The sequence below is a fragment of the Eublepharis macularius genome, chromosome 7, assembly GCF_028583425.1.
Source record: "Eublepharis macularius isolate TG4126 chromosome 7, MPM_Emac_v1.0, whole genome shotgun sequence".
Lineage (NCBI taxonomy): Eukaryota > Metazoa > Chordata > Lepidosauria > Squamata > Eublepharidae > Eublepharis > Eublepharis macularius.
Window position 1 is genome coordinate 4484333 of NC_072796.1, and position 13327 is coordinate 4497659.

Genomic DNA, 13327 nt, shown 5'->3' on the forward strand with positions numbered 1-13327 from the left:
ACCCCATAACAAAAGTCTGCCAAGAAAACGTCGTGATGCGACGTCCTCCCACAGGTCAGTAATGACTCTGTGTTTTCACCTTATCTTACATGTGACCCTACTTCCACTGGAGAAGAAAGATACCTGAAGAAAGGTCTCAAATGACAGACTGAAAGATGGAACCCTAGGAAGTGACTGCCTAAGCTGCGACCAGTAGCTGAAGGGGACCATTTGCCCCAATGCTCTTAACAGAGTCCAAACAAAATACTCTTGAACTGAGGTCACAGCAGCTTGCTTACATATTTTTAAGACTGGCATTCTTCAAGGAGTTCTCTCCTTGTACAGTGACACCAGAAACACCCATCGTGCACAACTTTCTCCTTTAAGAGTTCCAGAGCTCTTTATTCTATTTGTGATAAATGTAGACATTAGTTCTGTTTGCCATCCACTTACTGTTTGAACAGCTTTGGAAGTTGGTGCTGGTGAAGTTTTGATTTTTGTTGTTTTTTTTAATGACTGCTATACTTAAGTTGTGAAGAGCCCCATGGCGCAAAGTGGTAAGCGGCAGTACTGCAGCCCAAGCTCTGCTCACGACCTGAGTTCGATCCTGGCGGAAGCCGGGTTCAAGTACCCGGCTCAGGGTTGACTCAGCCTTCCATCCTTCTGAGGTCGGTAAAATGAGTACCCAGTTTCCTGGGGGTAAAGTGTAGATGACTGGGGAAGGCAATGGCAAACCACCCCGTAACAAAAAGTCTGCCAAGAAAACGTCGTGATGTGATGTCCCGCCATGGGTCAGTAATGACTTGGTGCTTGCACAGGGGACTACCTTTACCTTTTATACTTAAGCTACCTAAGGAAAGGTAGGGTGCAATCCGTGTAAAACCATAAGCACAAAGCAGGAAAGACCGAAACACATTAGGTCAGATCTTTGGGGGTGGAATCTGTGATAGTTTGCATTAGAAACATTAGCAACAGAAAAGAGATTTTGCCTGCCTGTACCCCAGGCTGTGATGTCAGCTATTCCCTGCACCTTCTCCTCACCGCATAGTTTTAAGGTTATGATCCTAAGGGAAGATCTGGGACACAGCCCTGTCCTCTAACCTGCATACAACAGTGAGTGAGATTGTTAGGCACAACTAGCCTCCTAAGCCTGGCAACAATGCAGCTATTTCTTTCAAGAATGATACAGCTTCTATTGTAGAAAAACGAGATTTCGCCCGGTAAATGCAACCCCTTGCACCCTCCACCACTCTTTGGCCTGGAGGGTGACAATACAACCTTGTAAATCTCCCCGCCCACAGCAACAACGTAAGTCAATGTAAAGAAGGGGAAACAGACTTTGCAGTGCCTAGGAAGGATGTCCACTGCTTTACCTGGGAAGTAGAGTACACTGCCCTCAGTGGACTAGGAATCAACTTCGGCCAAGTCACAACACTAAGAGCTTCAGGAATCGGACGGGGTGTTGTTCAGACGGCCCCATCCCAAAAACAGTATGAACAAGGTCGGCTTAGGTGCTCTTGGGAGTAGCAGGAAAGAACCGCTTGCAGACTACCAAAGAAGAAAACCAAAACCTCTCAGCTCCCAATTCCTTGCTTTAATGGATAATTCACAGACTGACTTGCACCAGGTCTTTCAGCTGTTTTCTTCAGAGAGGCACCAACATTCTAACATATCCAAATTTATCTTTTTTTAATGTAGACATAATGCAGCTGGAAGCAGATGTTCAGCCTGTCCATATACATAGAAGTGACCACTTGGCTCTTATAAATAGGTTAGGGGGAAAAACTGCAAATCTCAGTCACAAACAGCAGCTTCTCGTTTCCTCCTTTCAAGAGAACTTTCTCTTCCGACAGCACAGAAAGGACTAATTTTCTTTCCAGACTATCAGGGATGGTCAGAGGCCCTCGGCCTCATTCTCCGCCACACGTCTCTCAAAAAGTGTGCGATGTCTTCAGCAGTCCAGGAGAAGCAGCCGGCTCAGGCAACAGCGGCTCTGCCTGGGAGGAGGCAGGGCTTTGCACGTTCCAGCAGCAGTCTGTCCCAACGAGTGTCTCTTGTGGGGACTGAGCCCCTCATCTAGGACTGATCTCTCAGTCACTGTCTGAGTCACTACTGTGGTCTTCTTCCTTCTCTTCCGGGCCTGCTGCCTCCTCTCTCAAATCTGCAAAGAAATCCTCCCCGCTACCGATTGCCTTGCGGCTCAAGGATTTCAACTGGCTGCCCTTCTTCTTCTTCTTCCTGTAATCATCCACAACCACAGAGCTAAGTGAGGAAATGTCCCAGAACTTCACCTTCTGGTCATGGCCACAGCTTGCCAAGAAAGGGCTGATGGGGCACTTGGCCAGCTGCTCAATGGGCTCCCCTACGTGCTGCCCAACGCTGCCTATCACACGATTGGGCAAGATGTTCACGGCCCTGGGAGAAGGAAAGAAAACAGATTAACCAAAGGTCCCTGCAATTCCGCCCACCCATTCTCCAGTGTTCAAGTGTGTGTGTGTGTGTATTGGGGCGGGGGAGAACTGATCTGGGTACCCAAATCCATTCTGAAATATGATGGGAAGGCTTCCACCAACTCCACGGGGATCAGTTCATGCCAAAGAGAACCATTAACACTGTGTACGTTTCACAGCATCAATTGGATAAGAACAAAGCCAGAAAGTGGGAAAGGCTGGGAGGGTGCGTGTGTGTGAGAAACTGAACATCCACTTAAAAACGTTGGGCTTGATTACTTCGATCCGTTCCCTGAGCCAGCCTTCAATGTTCAGCCCATCCAGCCTGGCCTTCCATGAAACCATGCAGGTGTGTAACTCGTGGCACCAACTCTCGTATGAAATTTGGTGACAAGGAAGAGGAAGCAGCAGCTCAGCCCAGCCCATGGAGCCTGTGGGGGCAACAGCAGGGGTGGCTGCCAGCAGCCTTGCCCCTGACGCCTGGCCTGTGACCTCCTTCCCTGCATGCTTCCTCCGGGGCAGCTCGGGCTGCCTTGCTGGCCACTGCAGTGGACAGGAGAGGATGGACAGCAGATACCCAGAGAGGAAGGTGGCCGGGGGATGGGCCGGGTGTTTCAGAGACCCTCCTCTTGAGCCCTGCTCAGCAGATTGGTCCTTTCTCACCTGATGATGCCATCAGTGGAGCCTGCGCACACAATGCTGTCTGTGACAGGGACCAGGCAGTCAATGGACTCCACCTTCAGGGCAAAACGGTCGCTGGTGGCCCCAAAACCATTCCAGTTGAAGAGGTAAAGGGTCCCCTCGCTGGAGCTGCAGACCACTTTCTTTCCTCTCTGAGCAAGACGACAAGGCAGAAGCATGAGCAAGAGAGAACAAACTACCCATCCCATGGTCTTGTTGCTCTTGGTTTAGTCTAAAGCAAACCAGAGTCAGTAAGAACAGGGACCCTCCAATTGAGCTCTTGGTAGAAAAACGTGGGCGAGCCATGGACCAGCCTCTTCTTCATGGCCACTGACTGGCAGACTAACCTTCATCAGAGTGACAGCTGTCAGTTCTGCACTTTGAGGTTCAGAGAGCAGCTCAAAGCGCCGCCTTCGGATATTGAAGACCCCCATGGTCCCATCGCCACTGCAAGGAAGAGAAAGGCACGTGGCACAATCACCCCGGCTCAAAGCTGTTGCTTTCCAGGGAGTAACAGGAGGACCCTTGCCACAGAGTGAAGAACATGACCAGGATGGACTGTGGATCTCACAGCGCTTGGGCTTCCATGAAGGCGCAGTCAAAATCTGGCCCCTCCATGGGGGCCACCCTGACCCCACTCCTCTATGTGGCTCCCAGCAATACCTGGTTGTCAACAGCAGCCTCTTGTTCCCATCCAGGGCCATGCCGCTGATATACTCCTCGTGGTGCTTCATCTCCATGACGGAGGTGCCCTTGCGCAAGTCCCACAATTTCAGCTCCCCATTGTCATCTCCCGTGGCAAACAAATGCTCATCTATTACCAGCAGGCTGTTCAAGGCAGAGCTGTGGAAAGCCCAAAAGACCTCGTGGCAAACCCAGCACGACACCCAGCCAACCTCTCTCTCTCCCTCTGTTGCCATCACCGGGCACTCCTGCACTCTCCACGCCACCAACACCTCCAATCCCCCAGGTTACAAAGGAAAGGAACGGGGGGGGGGGGGGGGAGGCCCACCTAGTAAAGGGCACCCCAGTCAGTAGATGCCACAGGATGCCAGGAGATTCTGTTTGCAGGTGGAATACCCTTTGGCAGGCAGAAGGCATGCCCAGTAGTCAAACAAATGGAAGAACTGGGAAATGGCCCCAAAGGCTTACCTGTGCGCCTTGGAGAAGCGTGTCACCAGGCGGCCCTCCTCCACATTCAGGATATGAATGCATTTATCCTTAGATACCGTGAAGAGCTCTGGAAAATATAGGGGAGAGGGGGGAACCTACAGAGCAGGCCTCAGTAGAGAGTATCTGCCTGCAACATGCAGAGTTGTTTCTGGACAATATAATGAGATTTTCTTCTCTGTTAGCTGTTGCAGAGTGCTCAGCTGTCACCAATTTGTAAGATTTACAACACAGGGAGCAGGAAAACCTCAGTGTGCCGGGAGTTTGGGCCAAACAGTAGCTTCAAAGCTGGAAAGTACCTGGCAGGTTCTGCTACTTCTTCTACAGTGAAGGTAAAGTCAGAATCTCTCCCTTCCATTCAGGTTGCCACATCTCATGTGCCAAGACAGAATGCAGCCACCAGCTCACCCCTACAAGCTAGCCTTTCCTCCACTGGCCCGTTGGGAGTAGCAGAAACCCCTCCCAAATCCTTGAAACACGGAAAGGTAACGGAGCTGTCTCCAGCTGAAGACCTGGACATTCAAAGAAGGAGCCTCGAGGAGAACTGCTAGCAATCCTAGCTGTTATATGCAAAAAAGGCTGGGAAACATCAGAGAGGGGCAAAGCTTTCTGACTGGCAAGTGTCAACCAACTGGAATTTACAGGGCAAGAGGGCCCAGAACACTGGAGGAGGGGAGGCTTCTATTTCTTCTGCTGATGCAAAAACGTACAAGCTGTACAAGGCCAATGATGCACTGGAAGAGAGAAAGGCATTTTGCAACCCAGACAGCAGTTAGAGCAAGTCCTAGTGAGCCCAGCACAGTGGTCAAAAGCATGAGCCAAGAAGTGCCACATTCAAATCTCACCTCAGCTATGCATTCAGTAGGCAGCGATATGGAAGTCACCCTCTGCCTCGCCCATTTGCAATATAGGAGAAATATGTAACATGTAGAAATATTGCATATTAAATGGGTTCCTCTGCACTAATCCATTATCACAGTCTAACCTACCTCACTGGATTGTTGTGGGGATAAAAAGAGAGACAGCTACATAGGAGCTGTCCCTTGGAGAAAAGGGAGAATAAAAATTTACTATGGTCCCTTATAAATGCCATGTATTATTACTAATTATGTGTACAGGTTTTATTTGATCTAATAGTTCAAGTACATTTAAATATAGGAAATTATTAAAACTAAACTCACTAATAATTTAATTCAAGATACTTCTGCCCATGTTTCTTTGGGCATACTTTAAAAATATTCCAGTAACAGAAAAGTTATGAAGAAGGTGAAAGAAAATTCATGGGACATTTGCCAGCAGCGATCTAAGGAAGAAATCTATATAACTGAACAGCACTAGAAGAAAAGTTCTGCCAAGACCACCTTCATTCTCAGCTCCTTTAGCAGAAACCTTTCACACTTTCTTTTCAATCATAAGAGCAAGAAGCATCTTGCTTTAAATGATGGTGATAGGAATCTGCAGGTTGTATCTGATTCAACACCTTATTCCCCCAGCTACAGTTGCCAAGCTAGGCAGGACAGCAAATCTCAAACCAATCTTTGTTATTTAACAAAGTGAGAATTTCCAGGTGAGAATTTCTATCCCATTTCCCCCAGTATTATCTCTGATGCTTCCTTATCACCCAAATATACATAAAACTGAACTAACTGCATGACATCACCAACGCATATTTGACCTCTGATGTGCAACCTGACGGGTCAGTCAGCGGACTTACTAAAGTCTCACACTATCCCATCCTGGGTAGTTGACCTACAGGATCTTTGTGCAGTAAACTGTATGTGAAGTCCTAAAACAGGCTGGGGGGGGGGGGGCGGGTTAGGAGGGAAATGCCAGTGGGCAGAGCTGCTGAGAGGCGGGCGGGACAACAAAATTTCGAGGGTCCCGTGAGCTGTCCTTGGCTGCAGACTCTTCCTGACTCTGCTTGCTCTTGGTTGATTGTTTTGTGGGTAGGTGGGGATTGCAGTGTATCCTATTGCTATTATTATTCTGTTCTCAACAGAAAACCAAGTGATTTGTTTTATTATGACATTTGTTTTAGATAAGGGAGGTTGCTATACGGAGGAAGGCAACAGCAAACCATCTCTGCTCATCTCTTGCCTTGAACACCCCATGAGTTGGCTGTGACTTGACAGCACGTTTTCTTCATATGGGGAGCCCAGATGGAATTTTTGTCTGGGGACCCATAGCAGCTATTGGCAGCCCTGCCAAGTGGGCTGGCCAGGCTCCCATTCCAAGGTCCTTCACTACATAAGTGTGGAGCAAGGAGACAAGGCTTCAATGCAAGCAGCTGTTGTGGGGAAATGTGGTATCTGTAGTACCACAGATGAAACACAAACTTAAATAACTTACTCCTTTCTAAAAACTAACTACATTTAATGCCAGCATAAGCTTTGGTGGACCTCAGCCCAGTTGGGCCATTAGACCACGAAAGCTTCTGCTTCATAAAATCTCATTCGTCTCAGGTGCCACTAAACTGCTGTTCATTTTTGCTGCAGCAGATCAATGCAGCTACACCCCTCCGAAAGTAGTATATGTGGTGAGGTCCTTGTGCACCAAGCATATCTGAGTACTTCCTGTACTTTTTCCCCCTACCTGGAATGCAACCACTCAGAAGAAGTGACTGAGAACTACTTGTTTACTGGAATCCAGCTCCAAGATTCCTTATAATTAAAGCCATAAACAAGTCTTGAGGAGAAAAGTACTCACTTTGTCCATCATGAGAAAAGGACACTTCCCGGCAGGATTTCAGATGATGCCCCGAGGACCAAAGCTCTTTGTTCCCACCTTCAAGACAGGAAAATGAATACCTGAAATTCAAAAAGAAGTTGTGTTTGGGGGGCGAGTGTAAAGTAATGGGGGGGGGACCTTCAAGGTGAAGTATAAACCTATCAGAAAATAACAAGAAGCATCAGACCTAAAGATACGATTTGGAGGAGGGCTGGGCAAAGAAGCAGGAATAATAAAAAAGAAGAAAACAGCTGGGAGCACCATTCAGCCTGAAGTGTCTAATAATATTCCATCCATGGGAGAGGTGAGATAGGTATTTGTAGAATCATGTCCTGAAAGACTCCCAAAAGCTGCAACTATGAAAGCTACTGGCTTGAGGGCTCCCAGAGGCTTCTGTGCTGGCTGCTGCTGGAAACAGGAGACCAGATTGGAGACATCCCCATAGCCTGATCCCTTCCAGCTACTCTGCTCTTAGCCAGTGCAAGTGGAAAACTGTGAATATTTGCAATGTTTAGTTCACATATTCTTCTTTGGTTGCAAAGCTTTTGTTGTAGTTCTTTTTATTCAGCAATTAGAATGATGGAATCTCTACAACACCACAAAACAACTGTTTGTTACTATTCCTTGTTTTTGAAATCTAAAACTGTCAGTTTTAGAAAAAATCAGACCAAGAATACCTGCCTCGTTCTATAACAGAGACTTAAAAATGGAATGAAAAGCTTCCATCTTGCCTCTCCAAAATTGTGCTGATCCACCGAGGAGCAGGGGTCCCAGTGCCCTCACCTGCACCCCCAGGCCAAGGATGTATCCTGTTACACAGCCCATACTTAGCCCACAGCAGCTGTACTTACAGATAGACATCACCATCCACATCTCCAACAGCTATGATATCCCGGCTAGGGTGAAAGGCAATGGTGTTTGCTGCCGCATCGAGGGAAATGTCTTCAGGGGTGTCCTGAAGCCTTGGCTCATGTCTTACTTCCTCCTCATCTAAATGTACCTGGGAGAAAGAAAACCAAATTACTCAAGCCTACACAGCAGACCTATAATCAATCCCCTTGCCTCCCTGAACAATCACCTAGTACAGAAGGGCTTGTATGGCTCACTCATGCACCCATGTTCCTCTTAACTCTTCAAGTATCATTCTTTGACTGTTTTGTTGGATGTTGGAAACTCACACCCAAACATCTTTTTTTAAATTTCAAGTGAGGGACGGCAACCCAGGACTCTTCCTTTCTGCCCAATGTTTTAATTGCTGTTTTTATGTTCTAGGATGTGTATTTTGGTTTTGCTTTTGTTTGAATGATTTTTTTAAAAGTTAGTTACATCTTTAATCTGTTAGCTTCTTTGGTTGCCCTGATCCGGGCAGAAAGGTGGATTAGAAACTTTGTAAATAATATTTCTCTCCACCCTCCAGTATCTTTCTTCCCTTCTTTCCCTCCACCCTCCAACTACTCAAATCTAGAATCTCTGAGGCCCTCCAAACGTATACTGCATTCAGAGCAATTTTTAAAAGAAATTCCAGATGTGTGGGGCTCCCCGTGTGGATCTGGACTACAAGAGGAGAATTTTAAGTCGGGGGGGGGGGGCTAAAACCTTCCCACAGTCTTGATCCAAATTAAGCCCCCCCCCACACACACACACACACATGCATGCAAGTGCAAGCAAAATTGCTCGGAGTTCCCAACACGGAGCCCCCGCATGCCGCCGCCTGATCTCTGCAACTTCGACCGTGACCGTCAAGCACTGGTAAGGGGCGAGGGCGGAAGGGAAGGGGAGCTTTCCTCTCTGCACCGCCAGGCAAGCAAACGCCCATTCAGAACCGGGGGGGGGGGGTTGTATCGCATCTTCGGCCTCCTGCGCTGTGAGGGATGCGGGCAGGGAAGCCCCCTCCGCCATCCCGGCCACGTGCCCCAGGAGCCGGCCCTTCCCCAAACCCAGCAGGGGGAGGAAGGCGGAACCCGTAAGCGAGCGCCACGGAATCCGGTCACAGAACGGCGGGGGCGGCCGGAGGGGCCTTCTCCCGGCCAACGAGGCATTTGGTTGCTAGGAGACGACCGAAGAACCCACCTGCATGGGCGCCGCCATCTTGGCGAAGAGGCGCCTGCGCAGGAGATGATGACGCCCGCCAGGATTTGGCGTCTGCTGGTGAAGTAAGAATATTATGGAAATATTGCGCGTTGGGGATTGGGTAGAACTTCCGCTTTAGATTTGCATGGTTCCGCCCCTGCTCAATAGACTCTTATATCGTTCAACTAAAGTTTTCTTCGGGTCAGCTTAGCCTAGCGGTTACTTCGTTCATTCTTGCAGAAACAATCAGCTACTGGTTCGAGTCCCGCGGGCGCTGCCTGGCCTTTTGCTTTCTGTCTAAACTAGAAACGTATCTTTTGCTTTTTAACACTTGCGTTTATTTTCAATTCCAGAAGAACAGCTTCTTGTGCCCCTTTAAGCATAGACAAGATCTTCTTCCGCTCCTGGGCTACAGCCCACTTCTTCAGATGCAATGCGTCCATCTTCAGGAGCACACTTGGCTCTGCAGACTTCCTGGTTCACGTTACTCCCTAACCCTAGTCCTTTTAGGCAGCCTGATTGCGCTCTTTATAGCCTGACATCCACCCTGAGTCTCAATAAGAAAGGTGGACTAGAAATAAGTTAATTAAATCCCTCTTCGAAAACTACCTTGACTCCGCCAGCCTTGCTATAATGCAGATTCTTGCTTTGAGACTATCAGGACTGAACTACTGTAAAGTGTTCTGTCTGGGACTGCCCTTGGAGACAGTCTGGAAGATGCAATGATGCAGAATGCAGCCGCTGGCCTCGTTTCTGGCAGGCACGTCTGTCAAATCACTGCTTTGGCCTACTTGGCTTTCGGGTTCAGTTCAAGGCATCAGTTCTTACCTTCCCAGACCTCCTTCCCCGCACACTTACAATATTCTCCTAGTGCAAACATGCCCTCTTAGGGCAGCCCAAGCAAAGCCTGCCAGTTCTGCCCCCTTCCGGGCAAGTGTGCACATCTGCAGTAAAGGGCCATGGCTTTTCCAGGAGCTGCTTCCAGAGAAGACATGCAGATCCCCCATCCCTTTCTTGCTGAAAGGGTGCAAAACAGAAACTTCGGCAGGTTTTTCTAGGTTTATTCCACTGGTCCTTGAAAATGTTGGTTGTTGGCTGGTTTTCTGTCTGTTTTTAATTGATGTTTGTAAGCATGAACAAGCAAAAATATACATTTAAAAATAAATGTATATCATATCAAAATATTTATTCCCATTTCTGACATACATTCCCACCAATATACCCTTGCAACATTATTTACTCTACTAGAAAACCCCCCCAAAGCAGGACCATGCATGTCACTGTGTCTTCTTCATCTTCCCTTCTGAAAAGGTTGGACAGAACTAGGCACCATCCCTGAACCGTTTGCCCACCAAGTGCCAAGAGTATGTGTAACCCTTGCCCACTAGAGGGAGATAAAGAGTTGGGGTATTCCTTATAAGGGAAAAATGGCGCACTTTTCCTTGAGAGGCTGGAGGACCTGAGGGAGAAGCCCTCTCTCCTCAGAAGCACTCCTTTGTATGAACTCTCTGTTAACGTTGGAAGTATGAGAATTTCTTATACTTATTACTGGAAGGGAGGATTGTGTTTATATTAATTGGCTGTTAGTTGTATTTTGATTATTGTTGGGACTATTTGAAATGAACGTTACATGTATGAATTTTTCCTTGAGAGGCTGGAGGACCTGAAACTGCAGGGAGAAGCTCTCTCTCCTCAGAAACGCTCCTTCCATGAACTCTCTATTAATGTTTTAGGGCTCCTGTGAAGAACAGAAGGCATCCCTACGCAGAGCACAGCTACAAGTTGCTACAATGATGCCTCTCTCTCAGAAGCCCTGGGTGGAAGACCTTTCCTTGCCTACAGACAGCCCCCCAACCTGAAACGACTTCTCACTCACAACCATGAATCGGCCAGCAGAGTCACCAGCACAGGTACCAGGCCCTGCAACAGACCCAGATGCCAGCTCTGCCCTTTTATCTACCCAGGGAATACAATTACAGGACCCAATGGCATCAACTACAGTGTCTCTGGCTCTTACAGCTGCTCATCCTCCAATGTGATATATGCCCTCATGTGCCAACAATGTCCATCTGCAATGTACATTGGACAAACCAGCCAACCTCTGTGCAAAAGAATAAATGGACACAAATCTGACATTAGAAATGGAAACGTCCAAAAACCAGTGGGAGAACGCTTCAATGTACCAGGATATTCCATCAAAGACTTAAAGTTTGTCGCTGTAGTTCAACAGAAACCTTTCAAAAACAAAATCCAAGGGGAAGCTGCTGAATTGGAATTCATACGTAAATTTGACTCAGTCAGGCTGGGATTGAATAGAGACTATGAATGGTTATCTCATTATCAGAAGTAACTGACTTCCTTAACAGAAGCAAACTGATCTCCATATCAGAAGCTACTGATTGCATCTACTCCTCCCTCCCCCCTCCCCCTATATATCTAACCAGTTTCTTCTTGCCCTCCATGCATCTGACGACGAGAACTGTGATTCTTGAAAGCTTATGCTACAACAAAGTTGGTTAGTCTTAAAGGTGCTACTGGACTCTTTTTGATTTTGCCACTACAGACTAACACGGCTAACTCCTCTGGATACATTTCAAGGGACTGGCTACTAGATGTCAGAAAGACTGGGACCTGGGTCTGCGTGAGCAAAATTGTTGCATATGCTCTATTATTGTATCGTTCCAAATAAGATGTTTTCTTTTCCAAGTTTGTTCATTGTTATTTTTTATAAATGCAAGTGTCACAAGGTGGGGTCACACTGTCACAGACATGATGAACGCTCCCAGTTCTCAAATTAGATACTTCTATTTATTTCAAAAAGAGTCCAGTAGCACCTTTAAGACTAACCAATTTTATTGTAGCACAAGCTTTCGAGAACTACAGTTCTCTTCGTCAGATGCATGGAGGGCAGAAAGAAACTGGACAAATATAGAGGAGGAGAGGGGAGGGGAGGAGGAGAGGAGGGATGTAAACAACTCCTTTCATATGGAGATGCAAACAGCTCCTTTTGATGTGGGGATCAGTTTGCTTGTGTAAAGGTTCAAAGGAGTTTGCCGTGTTAGTCTGTAGTAGCAAAATCAAAGAGTCCAGCACCACCACGAAGACCATACAATTCCACTGCAGCACAAGCCTTCGATAACCACAGCCCTCCCTGCCAGATGCATCTGACAAAAAGAACTGTAGTCCTCGAAAGCCCACCATGCATCTGATGAAGAGAACGGTGGTTCTCGAAAGCTTATGCTACAATAAAATTGGTTAGTCTTAAAGGTGCTACTGGACTTTTTTTGATTTTGCTACTGCAGACTAACACGGCTAACTCCTCTGGTTCTATTTATTTGATGTTGTTCCTTGAACAAAACAGGTGACATATGCGCAGAACCCAGTTCAAACGCTCAAAGCACGGTATGACACGGTTTCATTTCCTGCGCTTGTTGATTAGCACTGCGTCCTAAATAAACCTGAAGCAGTAAAAACTGAAATTAAAGACATATATATTCATTGCCACAGAATCATATTTTTAGTACCAAGGCGCCAGACAGATCGTCTGTTCCAGACTGGCACCACTGGATTGAGGTGCAAAACAGAGGCTACACTTGTCCAGTGTAGCATCATTGACTAATTTGGGGGAGGGGTCACAAATATCAAAGCCACAGCCTTCCTGGCGGCATCAAGAATGTTTAATCCAGCTATGTCACTGGTTCTGGTGAGCAAGGTTTCTTACAAGCCATGGAGAAAATGTCTGGAATGTGTGGAAGGGGGTGGCTGAAGCATGGAGGGTAAATTACATCAGCTGGTAAATTCCAGCCCCGAAGCCTCCATTAAAGTGCAGAACATGTTTTTCTCCAAGCAGGTTGAAATCCAGGCTGAAACTCTCCCTCTGCCATGGAAGCTCATGAGGCAACCACAGGCCAGTCATGTTCTCTCAGCCTAACCTACCTTCAGGGTGGCTGCTGAGTGGAAGAGGGGAGAATAATGGGATATAAATAAATAACTAAATCAATAAATAAAGAGAAAGCGAAGGACCTCCTGTTGCACACTTTCCTCCCTCATGTTGCACACTTTTTTGTGGAGAATGAAGGACTCCCATAGGGCACTACATACCCACCACATGCATGAGAAATCCTTGACTTCAGAGAACGTAGCGGGTGGTGCGCGCCTATTTTCAAGTGCGCCTTTGCTAAAGAAACAAACAGAAACCCATTTCCATCCCCAAGCCACTTTTCCTTCCTCCTTTTCCATGAACCCCATTC

General features: G+C 47.3%; 1 protein-coding gene across 1 annotated transcript; it reads right to left on the reverse strand.

Moving 5' to 3' along the window:
• Positions 1-1553: 1553 nt before the first annotated feature.
• Positions 1554-9106, reverse strand: WDR55 (WD repeat domain 55). The gene is made up of 8 exons (XM_054984306.1): positions 9078-9106; positions 7859-8007; positions 6987-7087; positions 4263-4350; positions 3774-3953; positions 3458-3557; positions 3093-3262; positions 1554-2394 (listed from the first exon to the last, which is right to left on the reverse strand). The coding sequence occupies exons 1-8, from the start codon at positions 9093-9095 to the stop codon at positions 2070-2072; spliced, it is 1131 nt and encodes a 376-aa protein (XP_054840281.1). The 5' UTR covers positions 9096-9106; the 3' UTR covers positions 1554-2069.
• Positions 9107-13327: the final 4221 nt, after the last annotated feature.